This window comes from Balaenoptera physalus, assembly GCF_965194825.1.
Source record: "Balaenoptera physalus genome assembly, chromosome: 12".
NCBI lineage: Eukaryota > Metazoa > Chordata > Mammalia > Artiodactyla > Balaenopteridae > Balaenoptera > Balaenoptera physalus.
In genome coordinates, this window is record NC_138897.1 from 85,742,067 (window position 1) to 85,761,308 (window position 19,242).

General features: G+C 45.6%; 1 protein-coding gene across 3 annotated transcripts in view; it reads right to left on the reverse strand.

Annotated features, from left to right (window-relative positions):
- Nucleotides 1-2,379: 2,379 nt before the first annotated feature.
- The window catches only part of VSIG10 (V-set and immunoglobulin domain containing 10), a 39,926-nt gene continuing 23,063 nt past the window's right edge, over nucleotides 2,380-19,242 (reverse strand). For 2 of the 3 annotated variants that reach the window (XM_082417897.1, XM_082417896.1), the window contains 6 exons: nucleotides 17,805-18,065; nucleotides 11,072-11,365; nucleotides 8,132-8,242; nucleotides 7,802-7,817; nucleotides 6,077-6,288; nucleotides 2,380-5,165 (listed from right to left, as the gene is read on the reverse strand). In XM_082417897.1, coding sequence (XP_082274023.1) covers nucleotides 5,110-5,165; nucleotides 6,077-6,288; nucleotides 7,802-7,817; nucleotides 8,132-8,242; nucleotides 11,072-11,365; nucleotides 17,805-18,065 — 950 coding nt within the window. In that variant the 3' untranslated portion in view covers nucleotides 2,380-5,109. The remainder of the gene's footprint in view (nucleotides 5,166-6,076; nucleotides 6,289-7,801; nucleotides 7,818-8,131; nucleotides 8,243-11,071; nucleotides 11,366-17,804; nucleotides 18,066-19,242) is intronic. The other variant, XR_014251938.1, reaches the window with a different exon arrangement.

Below are 19,242 nucleotides of genomic sequence, written 5' to 3' on the forward strand. Positions count from 1 at the left end.
AAAAACCTGGGGTTTGGGGGAGCGGGGCCCAGGGAAAGTGGGGGGCATGTGAAAACCCGGGAGTGGGGAGCAGAGCTCAGAGGAGAACGGGGGGCTGTCAGGACAGACTATAACCTGGGGCGGGGGCTGCTGAGGGAAAAACCGGGGTGGGAGGCAGGCAGGTGAACGCGGTGGGGGGGGGGTCGGGGAGCGGGGCCGAGGGGAAAAGGGGGTCGGAGGGGAAAATGGGGGTGGGAGAACCAGGGGGCAGAGGGAGCGCCTCTGGTAGACCTGGGAGGAGCGGGGCTTAGGGGGAAAGGCGGGAATGGGGGGGATGGGAGGAACGGAGTGGGGGGCCAGGTGATGATCGGGGATGGAGGGAGGAGGTGTGGGTTTAAAACGGGGTGCGGTGAAGCTGAGGGGAAAACGAGGAAGGGGTTACGGAAAGGCACCGGGGAGCTGAGGAGAAAACGGGGGGAGATGGGGCAGGGGGAAAATCGGGGGTGGGGGCGGACCAGGCCGGAAGGGGGACCTGAAGACGCGGGCGGTCAGGAGAATGGGGGGGAGGAAAAGCAAAGACTGAGGAGAGAACTGGGGGGATGGGGTCCCGGAACCCCGGCGGGAGAGAAGAAATGAGGCAGAGGAGTACGATTGGCAACCTGAGGCGGCGGGGAGCTCAGAGGTTAAATGGGAGCCGCGGTAGAGGAATGAAGGGGCTGAGTAGGAGTAAAAGTGTAGGATGAGAGGAAGGCGTCAGCCGCCGTTGCTTAAAAAATGGGAACCAGGAAAAAAAAGCCCAGCGGAAAATGGAGGGTGAAAACATGAACGTGCCACGATTAAAAGGGGCAGAAAGCAAAGGGCAGCCAGCCAGAGAAAAAGAGGGGTCAAAAGTGGTGGGAGGGTCCAGAAATGGACAAGCTGGGTGAACGTGGGTGTGACCCAGGAAGTCTGAGGGACAGCACAGAACAGAAGTGAAAACAGGCGGAGGTAAAATGAGGGGCTAGGAAAACAGAAGCTTGGATTAAACACACACGGGACATGAAAATGGAGGGACTGGGTTAAAAAGAACATGGGGGGACTTCCCTGGTGGCGCAGTGGTTAAGAATCTGCCTGCCAGTGCAGGGGACACGGGCTTGAGCCCTGGTCCAGGAAGATCCCACATGCCGCGGAGCAGCTAAGCCTGTGTGCCACAACTACTGAGCCCGCGTGCTGCAACTACTGAAGCCCGCGCACCTAGAGCCCATGCTCTGTAACGAGAAGCCACTGCAATGAGAAGCCCGCGCGCAGCAACTTAGACCAAAGGCAGCCTAAATAAATAAATAAATAAATAAATTTATTAAAAAAAAAAAAAAAAATGGGAAACTGAGGTGAAGGTAGAAATCATGGGTTTGGTTAAAAAGGAAGGAAGTTGAAAATGGGGCAGCTTTGATTAGAGCTTAGGAAGCTTGGAATGAAGTAAAGAAACGGGAGAGATGAATGACCCAAGAGAAAGGCCTAGAACAGGAACAGGGAGTGGAGTTGGGCCACCTCAAGTGGGAGGTGAGGTGACACATTCTGGGGACTACAATTAGCTGAACCCTGTGAGAAACTCCAAAACCACCAACCGCTACAAGGACCTGACAGCTGATATAAATTGTCTTTTCAGACAGCCCATCAGTCTACTGCTCCATGACAACTCCTACCCTAGCCCTTTACTATTAGAAAGCATGCAATCTGACCAAGGGAATTCCCTGCTGGTCCAGGGGTTAGGAGCTCGCGCTTTCACTGCCAAGGGCACGGGTTCAATCCCTGGTCAGGGAACTAATATCCTGCAAGCCGCAGGGCATGGCAAACAAAACAAAAAACAATCTGACCAGGGTCTTCCCTGGTGGCGCAGTGGTTAAGAATCTGCCTGCCAGTGCAGGGAACATGGGTTTGAGCCCTGGTCCAGACAGATCCCACATGCCGTGGAGCAACTAAGCCCATGAACCACAACTACTGAAGCCCGCGCACCTAGAGCCCGTGCTCTGCAACAAAAAGAAGCCACGGCAGTGAGAAGCCCGCGCACTGCAACGAAGAGTAGCCCCTGCTCACCACAACTAGAGAAAGCCCGCACACAGCAACGAAGACCCAACGCCGCCAAAAATAAATAAATAAATAAAACAATCTGACCAAAAAGAGGCGTGTGTTTGAGGGTATGTAGCAAGAAAACAATTGAGAACAAATTTCTCGAGGGGTTTAGGAGAGATGAGAGGGTGGGTAGGATCTACAAGTCGTGGAAAAGAATAACACGGCAACGAAGACAATATTGTTACCAATATTGGGAAAGCTAATTAAAAAAACAAAAATTGTGGGCAGCAAATCCACTTCCCCAAATCTTTCAGTTTATTAATCAGGTCTAAATGAAGATGACTAAAGCAGTTATTTAAAAATAACTTTATTCCATTATCTTAAAAAAATCCATATTATACCCTCAGAATGAATTTCTCCCAACTTCGCCTCCACACCAATTATTAAAATGTAAATAATGCACAGGGATCTGTTTCATTCTTTTTGCAGCAGTTCCTGGCAAGGACCATGGTAAGAAATACCGGTTGGCACATGTTGCATCATAATAAACTTTACCCAGCAAGGATGATTTTCCAGGTTTCAGTGCCTGGGTTAGGGACATTTTCCATCATGGGCTCTCCGGCTGCAGTAATAGGGTTGGTGTGTGCTTGTGAGAATGGGAGCTGATATCAAAGCCACAGGATTGTGACAGCCCCTTTCCCAATGTTCACCAGGTTTTGAGAAAAAGGAATGTCAGTTGCAATGGCCTGGAAGTATTTATCTTCCTGGTTCTGGTAAGTAAGTATATCTCCTCCTCTCCAGTTCACAATACATTCAGATAAGATTTTATTTTAAAGCACAATGTAACAAGTTGGACTTTGCCACAGAAAGTCTGTAACCCGCTGTCAACGTACTGGTGGAGTTGGGGATGGGTCATCTTAAAGAAAAGAAAAAAAGCCCTAACTCTTTAAAAATCCTTAAAGCTTGCAGACCCCCCAGTACCTCAGCTCGTAACTGACCCAGCAATATTGTCTGTGCACACAGGGCTCAGATATAAGGGACAACAATCACAGCTCAGCTGCACAAGGGTTAATAATGTTTGGCACCAAGACCCTGAAGCTCCCATTTACTAGTGGAAAAATCCTGCCTCGAAGATTTCCCTATCATCAGGTGTGCATGCAGGAGAAGAGGAAGTCGCAGGGGGCATCTCAGTGATCTTGCAAATCATTCTCTGCATGCCCAGCTAGGGATTTTTTTTTTTTTTTCCTAATAGTTTCTTTGCTTTTTCCCTTTTTAAATATGGTCGCCTCTGCAGGGTGGACTGTCGGATCCAGAGACTAGCTCAGTGTTCAGTGAGTTTAAACACAACCTGTCAAGTATCCGTTCTGAAATGACACTAACTTAGACTGGTTAGAGTGGTTAAAAATGTGAGGTTCCACGCAGCGAAAGACCCAGCCCAACAAGAGAACTTTAGGTCACAGCTATCCCTGACGGGTAGACACTGCAGCCAGCCTCTGACCTCCCCGGTGTTCTGAGCTGGGGACAGGGCTCACTTCTAGTGACTCCCTCAGTTTAGTTCCTTCATCCAAGAAAGTGGACCTGCTGCAACCACACCTGCAGGGTAACCCTGCAGGTAACACACCTCTCATCTTAGGAGTCCCAGGTCCTGTTATTGGAGAGCGAAGTTCCCCTTTAAGTCGTGCCCATCAGAGCAGGATATGCAACATTGAAGAGTGCAAATTCAAGTCAGATTTTCAAGTTTAGCACACATATTTTACACCCTTAGAAGGTCCCTGACATTTAAGAGATTAGGATGAAATTAGAAAGAAAAAAAAAGTCTCTAAACTGTACAGGGAACAGCAGCAGCTTAAACTCATCATATGTTATTTTCATTCAAAACTTAGCATTATTGAGCAGCGTATCTTCATAACATCCTTAAGAAGTAGGAAGGAAACAAGCTTTCCCATTCCCATTTCCAAGATCAAGAAACCGAGGCCAGACGAACTGATCTACTCTGTTACAAAACATTTCTCCTTGCCTTTTTCAAAGCCACAGGAGAAAGGAAGGATGGGAAAGTCTGAAAGCTAATAGTGCATCACCTAAGAGGCTTTTCTATAAACACGAAGCTCTGGAAAATTGGAGATTCTAATGAAAGGCGCTTCCTCTTATCAGCCCCTACCTCTTTTGAAAAGAATTCTATCTCCAGGGAGGCAAAAATCCCCAGGAGAGCTCTGATGATGCCCTGGTCTGGAATATTCTACAGAGAATGGAAGGCCCAGGCAGCAGTTTGTAACTGAATAGTTGACATTTTTCTTCTTCCGCTAAGGAAGGCAAAGGAGAAGATAACTAACATCTACGGAGCACCTCCTAGGCACTCTCACATCCTGAAGTACCTTGGTCCCCACCATAACCCTGTAAGATAGGTGTGATTTCACCCATTTCACACATGAAGAAATTGAGGCTCAGGGGAGAGGTAAAGCTACCTGCCCAAGCCCATGAAACAGGTAAGGAGCAGAGTCCAGATTCAAGACCAGGTGTTTCCGACTCAAAACCCGAACCAAAGTGCCTCCCTCTGATTAGCCTCAGTAGCCGACCCCCCTCACCTTTTCCAGAGAGCTGATGTGTGCCTGGTTCCTCAGCTCAGCTGGGCAGTGAGAAAGGAAGTGTCCTTATCACCCCACACTATTCCCTCGTGTGCCGGGGCGAGCTGGTTACAGACATTTAACAGTGACAAAGGGCGCCCAGGCCAAGTGCCTCCCCCCACTCCTGCTCCCCCATCTCAGCATCAGTCAACCTGGAGAAAGCCAGGGGCACAGCGACAGGGGCACCTCAGATACCAAATGCAGCTTTCCCCCCACACACTGCCCGTTCCAAAGCTTTTCAACATCTTTGAGAAAACTTACAGTAAATCAAACCAATTTAGAAAAAAGAAAAAAAAAGGGAAGGAAAGATGTGTGTGTGTTTTCCTTTTTTTGCTGAGAGCCACAAACCGTTTTCAGCCCTCAGGCAGGGATGCAATTCAAGTGAAGCAGAATATAAAACTCATCTTCGATGTAGCTTTCCAAGCTTTTGAGACAGGATAACAAAGGACAGTTGTCTTCTTCAAACTGGCCTGTCTTCTTCTTGAATGATGTCACTCTGCCGCTCACTGCTGTCATCTGTACAGGAGGGAAAAGTAGACCCAACTCTGAGTAATCTCAATAGGGGTGACTCTGTTTCCCTATCAGTTTTCTTTTCTTTTTTTTTTTTTTTTGTTTTGGCTACTCCGTGCGGCATGTGGGATCTTAGTTCCCTGACCAGGGATTGAACCTGTGCCCCCTGCAGTGGTAGCGCAGAGCCCTAACCACTGGACCGCCAGGGAATTCCTCCCCCCCACCAATCAGTTTTCAGTCACCTCTATTTCTAGACCTTTACTGATGACTTTGTGGAGGAGCAGGTGGGGCAGGGTGTGTATCGCCGCCTTTACCTGTTCTTTCCACTCAAAATCCTCTGACATGCTTGACACTGCCCGCCCTCCACACTCTTGGCTTCTGCCATTCCCCTCACCTGGACCACCCTCTCCTTTCTGCTTATTCAAACTTAGCTGTCCTGAAAGACGTGCCTCATAGCCCACATCTTCCATAAAACGTCTCCCAACCAATGCACCCCTCAGGGCTCTCATCTTTCTCCTGAGGTTCTGTGATTTGTAAACGTATCATTCATCAGGCAAGGAATCAGATTCCTTGCCAAAGCTCCTCTACTGCCCTCGCAAAGGGTTGGTTAAATCTTCCTGCTGTTTTCATTTCCCCCTCGTGTTTTAGTCTGTTCGCCCTAACTGGTCTCGTAAAGCCCTTCACCATCGGTCTTTCTTTTCTAGTGCCTGACAGTACCAATCTGTGCCTTTCCCAGAGCAGGCCCTTGATAAATATTTGTCCATTTAATTAGCGTGTTGGTAGTTGATAGGAGATTCTCAGATTCTAGACTAAACTTTAACTGTCTTTCCCAACCTTTAAAAGACAGACCCTTGGAGATTTCTTCCGGGGAAGCCCACCACAACCTCGCAGAGAGCTTCTAAGGACAAAGAGCTTACCCTGCAGAGCCTGGAGTCCATTGGCCATGCGGTCCACGTTCCCATTCACCAGTGCGGTCACTCTGTGGATGTGGCCGTACTTGGTTACTTCTTTTGGCGACTCGTGCCTCTCACTTGCTTCCTCCTCTTCCTCTTCGGCAGCATCTTCCTCCTCCTCCACCTCTTCCTCTTCTGAGTCCACCAAAACCATGACATCACCCATGTCTTGCCTCCTAATTTCCAGAAGGGGAGAAATAATCAAGAAGATACCCTGTTTTCTCCAACTTCAGCCCTCACTGAATAGGAAACACTTGGTTCTTTGCAGCCCCTCTGGTAACATGGAAAATTCTTCATGTATTCAACTTGGTTGAGTCGTGAGATGACAGTGCGGTTGTAACCTCGCAGAGAGATGCTGCCGAAGACTGTCTAGATAACTGTATCCTGTGCTGGGTGAGTTTTATCACTCCACCTCTCCCCACCCTGCGGCTCCTCAGGCAGATGACCTCATTGTCCCAAGCACCCACCATTTCAGTTCCCCTCACAGCACGTACACAGACGCTCTGTTCCTTTCCTGAAATGCCCTTCTTTCTCCTGCGCTTACTGAAATTTCTCCACCTTTTCATTATTCAAGGCCCAAGTAAAGTCCTCTGCCTCCCCCTGAAGCCTTGAACTATGAGTGAATTTGGCGTCCACGGGCGGCGGTTTGGCACTGAATTGTTCTCTAGCTTGTTGCTGGCTCTTGCCTGCCCAGCCAGACTGTACATTTCACGGGCTAGTCAGAGTCCGAGGAGCATTACATTCTCATTTCATCCTTACAGCCCGCCTCTGAGAAACAGATGAGGAGACAAAGGCTCAGAGAGGGTCAGGGATTTTCCAGGAGCCACGGGCTTCAAGGGCAGAGCTGCCATGTGAACCCAGGTCCATTCATTCCAAAGCCTTTTCCCATTATGCCAAGCTGCTCCCTTCTGTGAAAAATAAGCCTGGGGAATGACAGATTCATTCCAGAATGACCCTCAAAAACAGGGCAGTAAAGGTAACACTTTCCGTTGAAAGATGGTCCCAGAACAATAAAATCCCTTCATTATGAACGATGGTCCCAGAACAATAATACCCCATAGTTATAAATGGATAAGAGGAGCAAAGAGAAGAGTTCTTTGCTCCCACCCAGAATCTCCTTAGGAGGCTAAATACGTAACTTCCATTTAGTTGCTTTGCCCCTACTGAGGTTTCCTTTTGGGAGGGGCTTCTGGGCATGCTCAGACTACTCTTCCAAAACATGCTGTAAGACTATGACTTATTCTTCCTTTTAGAAAAGGAAAACTAGATAAAATAAATGCATGAATGACCGGGCTCAACATGTACATGCTGTCTTTATGCCTCAGTGACAGTCCAGCAAGGTGCCTCGCCCCGAGGTCTGGCGTCGTAAAAAGAGCACAGACTTTGGAATCGGGTCAGGCCCAGGTCTGACTGCAGGCACGGCCGCTCACTTCCTGGATGAGCTTGCAGAAGCTGCTTTTTGCTTCACTGAGCCTCCCTCGACTTGTCTGGAACACGGAGACAACAGCAGCACCCTGAAGAGTTCATGACGGGGTTGTAATAATGCCTGAGGAAGCACCAGCCCCGTGTCTGGCCCGTGGTAGGTCCCCAGTGGCGGTGGTTATTATTGTTCTTATGAAACATTATAAACAAAACGTCAGTGAAGACATCATGGAAATGGATTTTTGATTGAGTCTAGGGAACACTCACCTGAAAGTGCTTCCTACTGAAAGGAGAAAGGAAAAAACATTAATATCCAATAATATCCACTTTGGCCTCACAGAAGTTTCTAATCAATCTAACATTTACAAAAGAATGGACAATGAGAAAACTGACCCAATACGAGAGATGACAGGGTGTTCAGGAGTGGTTCTTAGGTGCTGCATTATTGCACATCTGCACCCAATTTGGAAACCTCTCGAATGTAGCTTCAGGTGGGAGCATAACAGGGGCCACCTTCCCCCACCCACACCCTCTCAAGGAGCCTGAGAGAGAAGCAAAGGGACCCAGGAAGCCCTTACCGTTCCGGGAAGCCCTTACCTTTCCAGCAGAACACAGGGCTGTAGTACAGCAGAAGCCCGGAGATAATGGCCAGTCCCAGCAGAAGGAGGCTCACGATGGTGCCCACAATTCCCCCGATGTTTACAGGTTCTGCAAAGACAAATCGCACCCTTGACTCGGCCACGTGATACAGCTAGGAGGGCAATACCTCCTCTCCTCTGCCTGGATCCTACTCTTATCTCGGTTTCATGACCTTGGGCAAGGCATATGACCTCTCTGCAGAGCAAGATAAAGTTCTCATTTTTCTACTTCAGACAGTTTGTGGGAATCAAACAAAGCATGTGATGCAAAAGAACACTGGAGGGGGTTGTGGTGGTGGGATGAATTGGGAGATTGGGATTGACATATATACACTCATATGTATAAAATAGATAACGAATAAGAATTAGTTATGTAAAACTAATTTTATATAAAAATATAATTTTATATAAAAATATAAAATAAAATTCAAAAAATAAATTAAATAAATAAAAAGTAAAAACAGAAAAAAAAAAAAAAGAAGAACATTGGAAAGTTAAAATCTCTGTGTCTCCACACATCAAGCCTGCTGTTAAGGCCATAGTAATTAAGAGTGTGAGTTACTGGTGCCACAATGAAGTGATCAATAGAACAGAATAGGGAGGGTCTTCCCTGGCAGTCCAGTGGTTAAGACTCAGTGCTTCGGGACTTCCCTGGTGGCGCAGTGGTTAAGAATCTGCCTGCCAATGCAGGGGACATGGGTTCGATCCCTGGTCTGGGAAGAGCCCATATGCCACAACTAAGCCCGTGAGCCACAACTACTGAGCCTGCGCTCTAGAGCCTGCAAGTCACAACTACTGAAGCCCGTGCGCCTAGAGCCCGTGCTCTGCAACAAGAGAAGCCACCGCAATGAGGAGCCCTCTTGCCACGACTAGAGAAAAGCCCGTGCACAGCAACGAAGACCCAATGCAGCCAAAAATAAAAAATAAATAAATAAATGAATTTATTAAAAAAAAAAAAAAAAAAAAAAGACTCAGCGCTTCCACTGCTAGGAGCGCGGGTTTGATCCCTGGTCGGGGAAACTAAGATCCCGCATGCTGCTTGGGATGGCCAAAAATATATATATATTTAAAAAAAGAGAACAGAATAGGAAATCCAAGAACAGGTCCACACACAGAAGGAAACTTGATATAGGACAGCCTAGTGAGTAGAAGAGGAACTCTTCAGGATGTGGTGCTAGACCAAATAGTTATCCAAATTGGGGGGTGGAGGAAACTTGATGTCTACCTCACATCATTCACAAAAATCAATTCTAGATGGACTACAGAGTTAACTATGAAAGGCAAGTGTTAAAACTTTAAGAAAATATGGAAGAATACTTTCATGAACATAGGATAGATAAGGATTTCTTAAGACACAAAAATTGCTAATGATATAAGAACAGATTCATAAAGTCCACAACATTAAAGTAAGAATGTCTGCAAATCGAAGGATACCATAAAGAAAACAAGAAAGACAACTGAAAGGAGATATTTGTAACATATAAAACTAACAATTAGCATATGGAATTTCTAAAGAACTCCTATATATCTATAGGAAAGGGGAAAACGTCAAAAGACACAATTATGTATTTCGCAGACGAAACATAAATAGCAAATAAACATATGAAATAATGCTCAGCCTTCTTAGTAATCAGACACATTCAAATTAGAACCACAGTGAGATTTCATTTTACACCTACTTGATGGGCAAAAATCACAAAGTCTGTGGGTCAAAATGTGGAACAACTGCCGTTGCAAATGGAAATTGGTATAACCACTTTGGAAAATAATTTGATGTTATCTCATAGATAAAAATGCACATAACCTAACCTTCATTTCTACTCCTTGTACAAATATTCTAGAGAAATATTTGCCTGGAGACCTGGGTATATGTACACAAGGGGCTGGTAAAAAGGTTTCCATAGCAACACCGTTTGTTCATCACAACAAAAAAATCAGAAGCAGCACAAACATCCATCAGCAGGAAAATCAATAACTTAGTTGTGGAGTAGTGATACAATGGAAAATTATACAGCAGTACAGAGGTACAAAGTATAATTATACACATCAGCATGAATAAATTCTGGAAACAAAATGTGGGATAAAAAAGGCAAATTACAAAAGACTACATTTGTATGGTAATAACCATTTTTCAAAACTCTAAAACAAATAATATATTATGTAGAAATGTGTACGTATGCAGCATATTTTTTCTTAAATAAAACATGAAACTCAGGATAGTGGTTACCTTTTTCAGAAGGCCCAGTATGAGCCTGGAAATGGGCCTACAGGTAGGGTTGCCAGATAAAATACTGTGTGCCCACTTAAATTTGGATTTCAGATAAACAATGAATAATTTTTTTAGAATAAGTATGTCCCAAGCAAGACTGGGGTCGTACATTAAAAAAAAAAATTGTTTGTTTTTTGTTTTTCTGAAATACAAATTTAAGTGAGCATCCTGTTTTTTTAGCTTTGCTATTGTTGTTTTCTAAATCTGGCCACACTATCTGCAGGTAATTCCAGCAGCGTTGGCACTGTTCTATATCGTAAGTGGGATGTTACTTTCCTGGGTGTTCATTTTGCTATTATGTTTCTCAGCTTACATTTTATATATATGTATGTATATATAAATTATATCTATTTTATACATGTATGTATTTTATTTTTATATATATATATTTTTTTTCCTTTAGGATGTAACAGATATTAAATAACTTTTTTATCCCTATGCAAATGTTAGAGATTTAGGACTGGACAATAATTTTCCCATCCACCTTGTCAAACCACAGGGAAGCAGATAGGCCTTCTCCCAGATGGCAGTGACCCACATGTAGGGAGGCACCAAGCTGTCCCCATGCTGATGCCAGGTCCTCTGAAGCTCTCGGCCCTCCTCCTCCTCCTCCGGGGCCACTTCACTCACCTTTCACACTCAACCAGATGTCCACCTCCCTGACCCCCACGGGGTTCTCAGCCCGGCAGACATAGTAGCCCTCGTCCAGGTCCTGGGAGCAGTTGCGGATGGTGAGCGTGGAGCTCTGGCCACTCTGGGCGATGAGGTGGTGGCCGCTGGGCTGGATGACGACCTCCGCCTGGGTGAGGTTGCTCAGCCACAGGATCTTGGCGGGGGGGTAGGCTCCAGACACTTCGCAGGTGAGCGTCACATTGCCTCCCACGAAACAAGTCTTCATGGGCTCAGAGAGGAGGGAGGGGCTCCCTGACCATCAGAAGAAGGTAAAGAAAGACAAATGTTGAAGGAGATTCAATCGGTGGTCTGAGAATTTCAAGAATATTACTTCTTCCAAACAAAGCAACTCCAGGAACTTCTGTACTGCACCTGGTCTCATATAATAATAAAAGCTAATATATGTTGAACATTCAATGGGCTAGGCACCATTCTACTTATTAACCCAATTAATAATTCTCACAACAGTCTTGCAGATGGGGAAACTGTGGCACAGAGAACGTTAAGTAACTTGCTCAAAGTCACATGACTAAATAAGTGAGCAGCTAGGATTTAGGGGGAACAAATGTCCTGGTTTGTGCAAGGCTGAGGGGGTTCCCAGGACCTGGGGGCTTTCAGTGCTAAAACTGGTGAAGTCCCAGGCAAACCAAGATGAGTTGGTCACTCTATGTAAGAATGGAACCCAAGGAGTCACGCTTTTGTGGTCCACATCTCCTTACTTCTTATGCTGTAAGCTTCTATGTATAATAACCATACTGATCAGGTAAGATATGGGCACACAACCTGACAAGGGCGTTCCAGGGGACAGAAGGCAGCTGTATTAGTTTCCTGTTGCTGCTATAACAAATTGCACAAACTTAGCAGTTAAAACAACACAAATTTATCCTTTTATAGTTCTGGAGGTCAGAAGTCCGAAATAATCTTGCAGAACTAAAATCAAGGTGTTGGCAGAGCTGGTTCCTTCTGGAGGCTCTAGGTGAGAATCCATTTCCTTGTTTTGTCAGCTTCTAGAAAGGAGCCACCTGCATTCCTTGGCTTGTAGTCCCTTCCTTGAATTACTCCTACCTCTTGCATCTGTCATCACTTCTCACTACTGCATGTGACCCTCCTGCCTCCCTCTTATAAGGACCCTTGGGATCACACTGGGCCCACCCAGATAACCCAGGACACTCTCCCCATCTCAAATTCTTAATCACAGATGCAAAGTCCCTCGACCATGTAAGGTAACATTATCACAGGTTCTGGGGATTAGGATGTGGACATCTTTTGGGGGCCATTCTTCTGTCTAACACAGGTCTGTCCTAGAAAACTCAGAATGTGGCGTCCCTGTGGCCTTGGGGTCTGATTTAAGTGGGACACAGGGAGCTATGAGGTCTACGATGGCGATCTACTTGTGTCCTTCGCAAGAGAAGCCTTTTCCCAAAATGCACACCCTCTTGGGAAGGGTAGCAAATTCATCTTGGGAGGATTTATGAAATCCATATTTTCAGCAGCTGAGGGATACAGAGCAGCATGTTGGGTTCCTGCCCTGGAGAGTGAAACTACACGCTTCCCCTTGGCAGTTGTTCCAAGAGAGAAACTAGGGTTTCACTGCTGGCATCTGGGGAAGGGGGAAGGGGCAAGGGGGTGGGGGTGGGACAACCCAGAAGCCTCTCTCTCTAGGTCAGGTTAACAGAAGAGAATACCCCAAACCTGGTTTTGCTCAGAAAACTCACCTGCGGACACCCCTTCTTGGATCAACTGTCAGATTCCCCCCATGTTGCTAAATCACTCCTTCCCCGCTTTATGGTTAACCAGAATTTCCTTTAGGGTCACAAAGCCAGCAGCAGTGACAAGCCTCATCAGTATGTCTGTATTTGGGGGTCCCAAACCAAAGTCTGATAAATGGCCCCCTCCTCCTTTATTAAAAGCAAAACAAACAATTCCCCCGGTGCACCTCCCCTGAACCCCAAACAAACATCATGTACCTTTGCCAAACACAGCACTCACCCCTCAGACAGCTGGGTCACCATCCAGCTAGTGTGGCACCTATAAATTCAACGAGTTTCACTTAAAGGGATGCTGTGTCAGGGGTGGGGGAGGTGCTGCTGGGCCCTCACAGATCTGCAGGAGGCGGACGACAAGCTGGGGCCGCCGCGCACGGGGCTCCGTAACACCGCAGCTTATGGTAGGCTGAGTTGGCGTCTTCAGTTTAGGGGTCTACACACCATATAAAGAGAGATCTGGGGAGCTCCCTGGCCGTCCAGTGGTTAGGACTTGGCGTTTTCACTGCTGGGTGGCCCAGGCTCAATCCCTGGTCGGGAAACTAAGATCCCACAAACTGCGTGGCACAGCTGAAAGAAAGAAAGAAAGAAAGAGAGAGGGAGGAAGGGACGGAGAGAGAGAGAAAGAGAGAGAGAGAGGGAGGGAGGGAGGGAGGAAGAAAGAGAGAAAGAGAGAGAGAGAGGGAGGGAGGGAGAAAGAGAGAAAGAGAGAGGGAGGGAGGGAGGGGGAGAGAGAGAGAGAAAGAGAGAAAGAGAAAGAGAGAGAGGGAGGGAGGGGGAGAGAGAGAGAGAAAGAGAGAAAGAAGGAAGGAAGGAGGGGAGGGAGGGAGGAAGAGAGAAAGAAAGAAAGGAAGGAAGGAAGGAAAAGAAATGAAAGAAAGAAAAGAAAGGTAGATAGATAGATAGGTAGATAGATAGATGATAGATAGATAGATCGATCAATCTGGGCAGCAGGAATCCCCGAAAGCATCACTTTTCATCAGCTTGGGGGCTACACTGTCCTGGATCCCTGAGGTGGACGTTAGCATTACACTTCAGTGACGTACTAGTCCTTTCAAGTGGAATGATCCAGAGACCCCTCGCCTGCAAGGGCCTTGCTACTCAAGGTGTGGTCCTCGGACCAGCAGCAACAGCACTTCCTGGAGGCAATTAGAAATGCAGATATTGGGTCCACCCAGACCAAGAGAGTCAGAATCTGCATTTTAACCAGCCCCCCCAGGTGACTTGTATGCACATCCAGGCTCGAGTGCCCAAGAGGGAGGCGGGGAGAACTGGACGGTGTCAGAGTCCGAGAAGGGTCCAGCCTCTGTGCTTGCTTCCTGTGCTCCTGGAATTGGGAAAAGTTCTGGTCAGCTCCCTTCTCCAGACACATTTCTTAACCCTGAGCACATATTTAGATTCAAATTATTGGTCAAGTCTCAGGGGTCACAGGAATAAAGACTTAGGCAAGATCTGCAAATAAAATGGGAGGGTAAGGGCAAAATAACACAACCCCACCAGCTGCCTCTGCTAATTTCACCCTCTCTCAGCATCGGTCCATCATTTACTCACTTCCTGGGACTTACTTCCACAACACACTTCGGACAGCCTCATTATGTACCACTCTGAGTGTGTATACTGCTTTCTGTTTGCAGTCTGGGCAAGTCGGCTGCCTCTGTGTCACCATCGGTAAAATGGAGCGTCCTCTCCAAATTCATGTCCACCTAGAACCCCAGAATGTGATCTTATTCGGAAATGGAGTCTTTGCAGATGTAACTAGTTAAGGATCTCAAGATGAGATCATCCTGGATTGAGGGTGGGCCCTAAATCCAAGGACTGGTATCTTATAAGAAGAGGAGAGGCCACAGGGAGACATACACACAGAGGGGAAGGTCACATGAAAACGGATGCAGAGACCAAAGTGATGCAGCCACAAGCCAAGGAACACATAGAGCCATCAGGAGCTGGAAGAGGCCAGGAAGGATTCTCCCATGAAGACTCTGATGGGAGCACGTCCCTGCCCACACCTTGATTTCAAACTGCTAGCCTCCAGAACTGAGAGAGAATAAACGGCTGTTGTTTTAAGCCACCAAGTTCGTGATACTTTGTTACAGCAGCTCCAGGAAACTAATTCTGAGGGATAATAGGAGCTCTCAGCTCACAGGGTGACTGAGGACTGAACGAGATACTGTGTGCAAAACACTTGGCACCTGCACTCTATCTGCACTCAGTAAATGTTAATGTCACCATCGCAGTTGACCCTTGAACAACATGGGGGTTGGGGGACCAACCTGCGAGAAATCTAAAAATCCACGTCCTGCTCTCTCTGCCTCAGAAACAAAGGAATTGATAAATGGCTCGCCCAAGGACAGGAAGCTGAAACAGTTTGGATAGAATCAGGACTCAAACCCTAGTTCTTTTGATTCTATATCCTGTGATCTCTAATCAGACACAAACTTTTCCCCACAGCGAGTTAATTTAAAGATCTGTAAAGTGAAAATACAGATACTACATTTATTGAAAAAAATCCACATGTACGTGGAACCGCACAATTCAAACCTGTGGTGTTCAAGGGTCAGTTGTATTTGTGATATTGCCATTTCCTGCTTCACATTTGCCAGACTTCTCTCTCCAAGTAAAGTTTAAGTCCTTTAAAGGCAAAGACTCTGTATTCCTCCACAGTACCTGGAACCATGCTGAGCACCTAAATCCTACCCAAAAAGATTTGCTGGATCATGTGTGGAAGGTCACCAGGAAAGCAGTGAGCACTACCTGGATAAAAGCAAGAGCGCTGGGGTCAGACCAGCCTGGCTATGTGTTGGCTCTGTCACTTAACGAGCCAGCTGATCTTGGGTAAATTAGTTCACACATGTTATCATCTGCAACTTACGAATCATCCTAATTTGCAGGCCACTGTGAGGATTACAAATAGTAAGTTAATAAGAAAGAGTCAAAGACCTTCTGAGCGCAGAAACCTAAAAGAACAGGACTGAGAGGGGACTTCCCTAGTGGTCCAGTGGTTAAGACTCCGCGCTCCCAATGTAGGCAGTCCGGGTGCGATCCCTGGTCAGGCAACTATCAACAGATCCCACAAAAAAAAAAAATAGATCCCACACGCTACAACTAAGACCCTGTGCAGCCAAATAAATAAATAAATGAATATTTATTAAAAAAAAAAAAAGAACAGGACTGACAGAGGTGAACCTTTCAGAATCAGAAACTGCTCATCACTAGCAGAAATGTGGTTTAGGAGCCAAATATGCCAGAAAAATATCTATAACGTGCATGACAGTTCTATGAAATTAACTGACTCTTATGGAATAATAAGAAAAGATGAACAAGCCAATAGAAAAATGGACAAAATATGAACAGATAATTCACAGATAATATATAGGAAGTCAATACACATATGAAAATTATCAACTCCACCAGTGATCAAAGAAAACCAAATGAAAACAATATGCCATATCCGAACTAGCACACAGGAAAAATCTAAAAAATTAATAACACTCGATGTCGGTGGAGATACTGGGAAATGAGTACCCTCACGTGGTCTTTCTAGAGAGAGTGACTGCTAGGGTTTCTTTTGGGGGTGATGGAAATATTCTGGATTAGAATGGTGATGGTAGTACAACATTGTGAACATACTAAAAAAAAAAAAACAACAATGAATTATAAACTTAAAATAGTGAATTTTAGGGAATTTCCTGGTGGTCCAGTGGTTAGGACTCCGAGCTTTCACTGCCGAGGGCACAGGTTCGATCCCTGGTCGGGGAACTAAGATCCCACAAGCTGCACGGTGCGGCCAAAAAAAAAAAAAATAGTTAAGTTTATATTATGTGACTTAAATCTCATTTTTAAAAAATTGTCCCAAAACCAATTGGGTCGGATTTGGCCCATGAGGCATAGTTCACCAACCCCTGTCCTAGGGCAGAAGGCGAGTCTTGGTCCCTTATGTTGCCCAAGGCCAGGTATGGTACCTGACACAGAGTGGACACTCGGGAGCAGTGTGCTGACTGAGTTAGTGGGACGGGTAAACCATCTGAATGTCACTTGCCTGGGAAAACAAGCACCTGCTGACACAGCAGGGCTCACTTCTCAGCATGTCAGCTCTCCACAGCTGCTCCTCTGAGGATTATCCTCATAAACTGTGAGGACAACCTCACCAGGGCCAACACAACCCAGCACGCTCCGGCCCTGGCTTACTCATTGTATTGGCTTCCTGAGGCTATTGTAACAAAGTACTACAAACGGGGTGGCTTAAAACAACAGATATTTATTCTCACAGTTCGGAAAGTCTGAAGTTCTAAATCAAGGTGTCAGCACCTTGCCCTGTATGAATTCCTGGCCCACAGAAACCGTGAGATAATGACTGTTGTTTGAAGCCATTAAGTTCTGGGGTAATTTGTTCCATAACAGGAGATAGCTAGTAAATGAACCTTGTCTGTCTTGTTCACTGCTCCATCTTCAGTACTTAGAAACTGCAAGGGAAAACCAGTTTGGACTAGAACCAAGAAGTTTCATTAAGCATCTTTAAAGTTTGAAAGGAAGGGATGAAGAGGGCATTTGGGGTTAGCAGATGCAAACTAGTATATATAGAATGGATAAACAACAAGGTCCTACTGTATAGCACAGGGGACTATACTCAATATCCTGTGATAAACCAGAATGAAAAAGAATATAAAAAAGAATATGTGTATACATATATTTATATGTGTGTATGTGTGTAACTGAATCACTCTGCTGTACAGCAGAAATTAACACAATATTGTAAATCCAATATACTTCAATTAAAAAAAAAAAAAGCAAAAGGAAGGAAGAAATGGAAGGAATTCAGTTCACTCCAACACCCTGGGATTTCTTTCCCAGACCTTCTTTCAAAGGGTTGTCCCAGAAAAGAGGAAGGTGAGTGGACCCCAGAACCCCAGGACAAGGCAAAGCAGACTTACTGATCTGTACCACACAGCTGGCTCCCAACTCCGGCCCCACTATGTGGCTCCCGACACACTTGAACTTCTTGCCGTCCGACAGCTGGGGCTGGTTCAGCATCTCAACCCCCAGCTTTGATGTCCCCACAGCCACACCTCCTGGCTCTTCTGTCCACAGGAGGTCTGGGTCTGGGTATCCTCCAGCCCAGCGACAGCTGAGCTGCAGCGTGAACAATCCTGGCGACAGCTCTGCCCAGCACTGAGGGGCTGACGGAGGGGGCGCTGCAAAAAATCAGAGGACGTGGCCTTAATCACAGACTAAGATGAGCCACTGGGCTGACCCTAAGGATTACAGAACCAGGGTATCAGAGAAACGTCAACCCCAGTTAGTGTACCTTGAGATAGCTCCTAGCACAAATCAGTGCCTGACACAAGTTGGGTTTCCTCGGCTGGGTGTTAAATCTTGGAAGAGATTTGCATTTCTCACTAGCCACGTGTGGCTATTTAAATTTTCATTAATTTAATTACAAATTTATTTCCTCCATCAGACTACTCACATTTCCTAGTCATCACACATGGTAGCTATTAGACCATACAGAAGAGAACATTTCCATCATCACAGAAAGTTCTACTGGACGCTGCTGGTCCCTAGAGGGAGTTGCAGGAAGAGGGAGATTTATTCATCCCCAAACCTCAACATACACTTTTTTTTTGCTATGTGCAAGTACCACTTAAAAAAAATATAAAAATTTAACAAATTACAAACCTGTTGTAACCTATGTGTTCATAATTATATATAAAATAATATATATTATATATGTATGTAGATAGTATATATATTATGTGTGTCATATACCTTTATATATTTTATATAATACATATAAATAGAAATTTGGATCTTATTTGTAGATATGTGGCATCTAAAAGAAAAATTATTGGAAATATACCAAAATGATGGTTAGAGTACAAGTGATTATTTTCTTCTTTCTACTCATCTGTTTCCTACAACAAGCACGTATGGCTTTATATACGATGAATGTCATTTATGATAGACAGCATTGAGACTTACAAAGGCTCTGAACAACGTATAAAGTAAGTGTGTCGTTGCCCTGCCTGCTAATCGCCGTTCTCATGCTCCCTTCTGTTAGCAAGGATTAGGAGTGCACCCTGTGTTTATTTCTACAGTGGTTTTCCTCCGTTAAATGTGTGCATAGGTGCATTGGGTTGTTGTTTCTTCACCTGCAAAATAAAGCTTCATGAACTATTGGTTCTTAACAGCGCTAGAGGGCCTGTGTTCACGGAGAGCGTGAGAGCAGATGAATGGATAAACAAATTGTGGTAGAGCCATACAATAGATACTCTTAGGCCAAGAAATGAAACAAGTACTGACACAAGCTACAACAAGATGAACCTTGAAAACATGATGCTAAGGGAAAGATGCCAGTCCCCAAAGGTCATA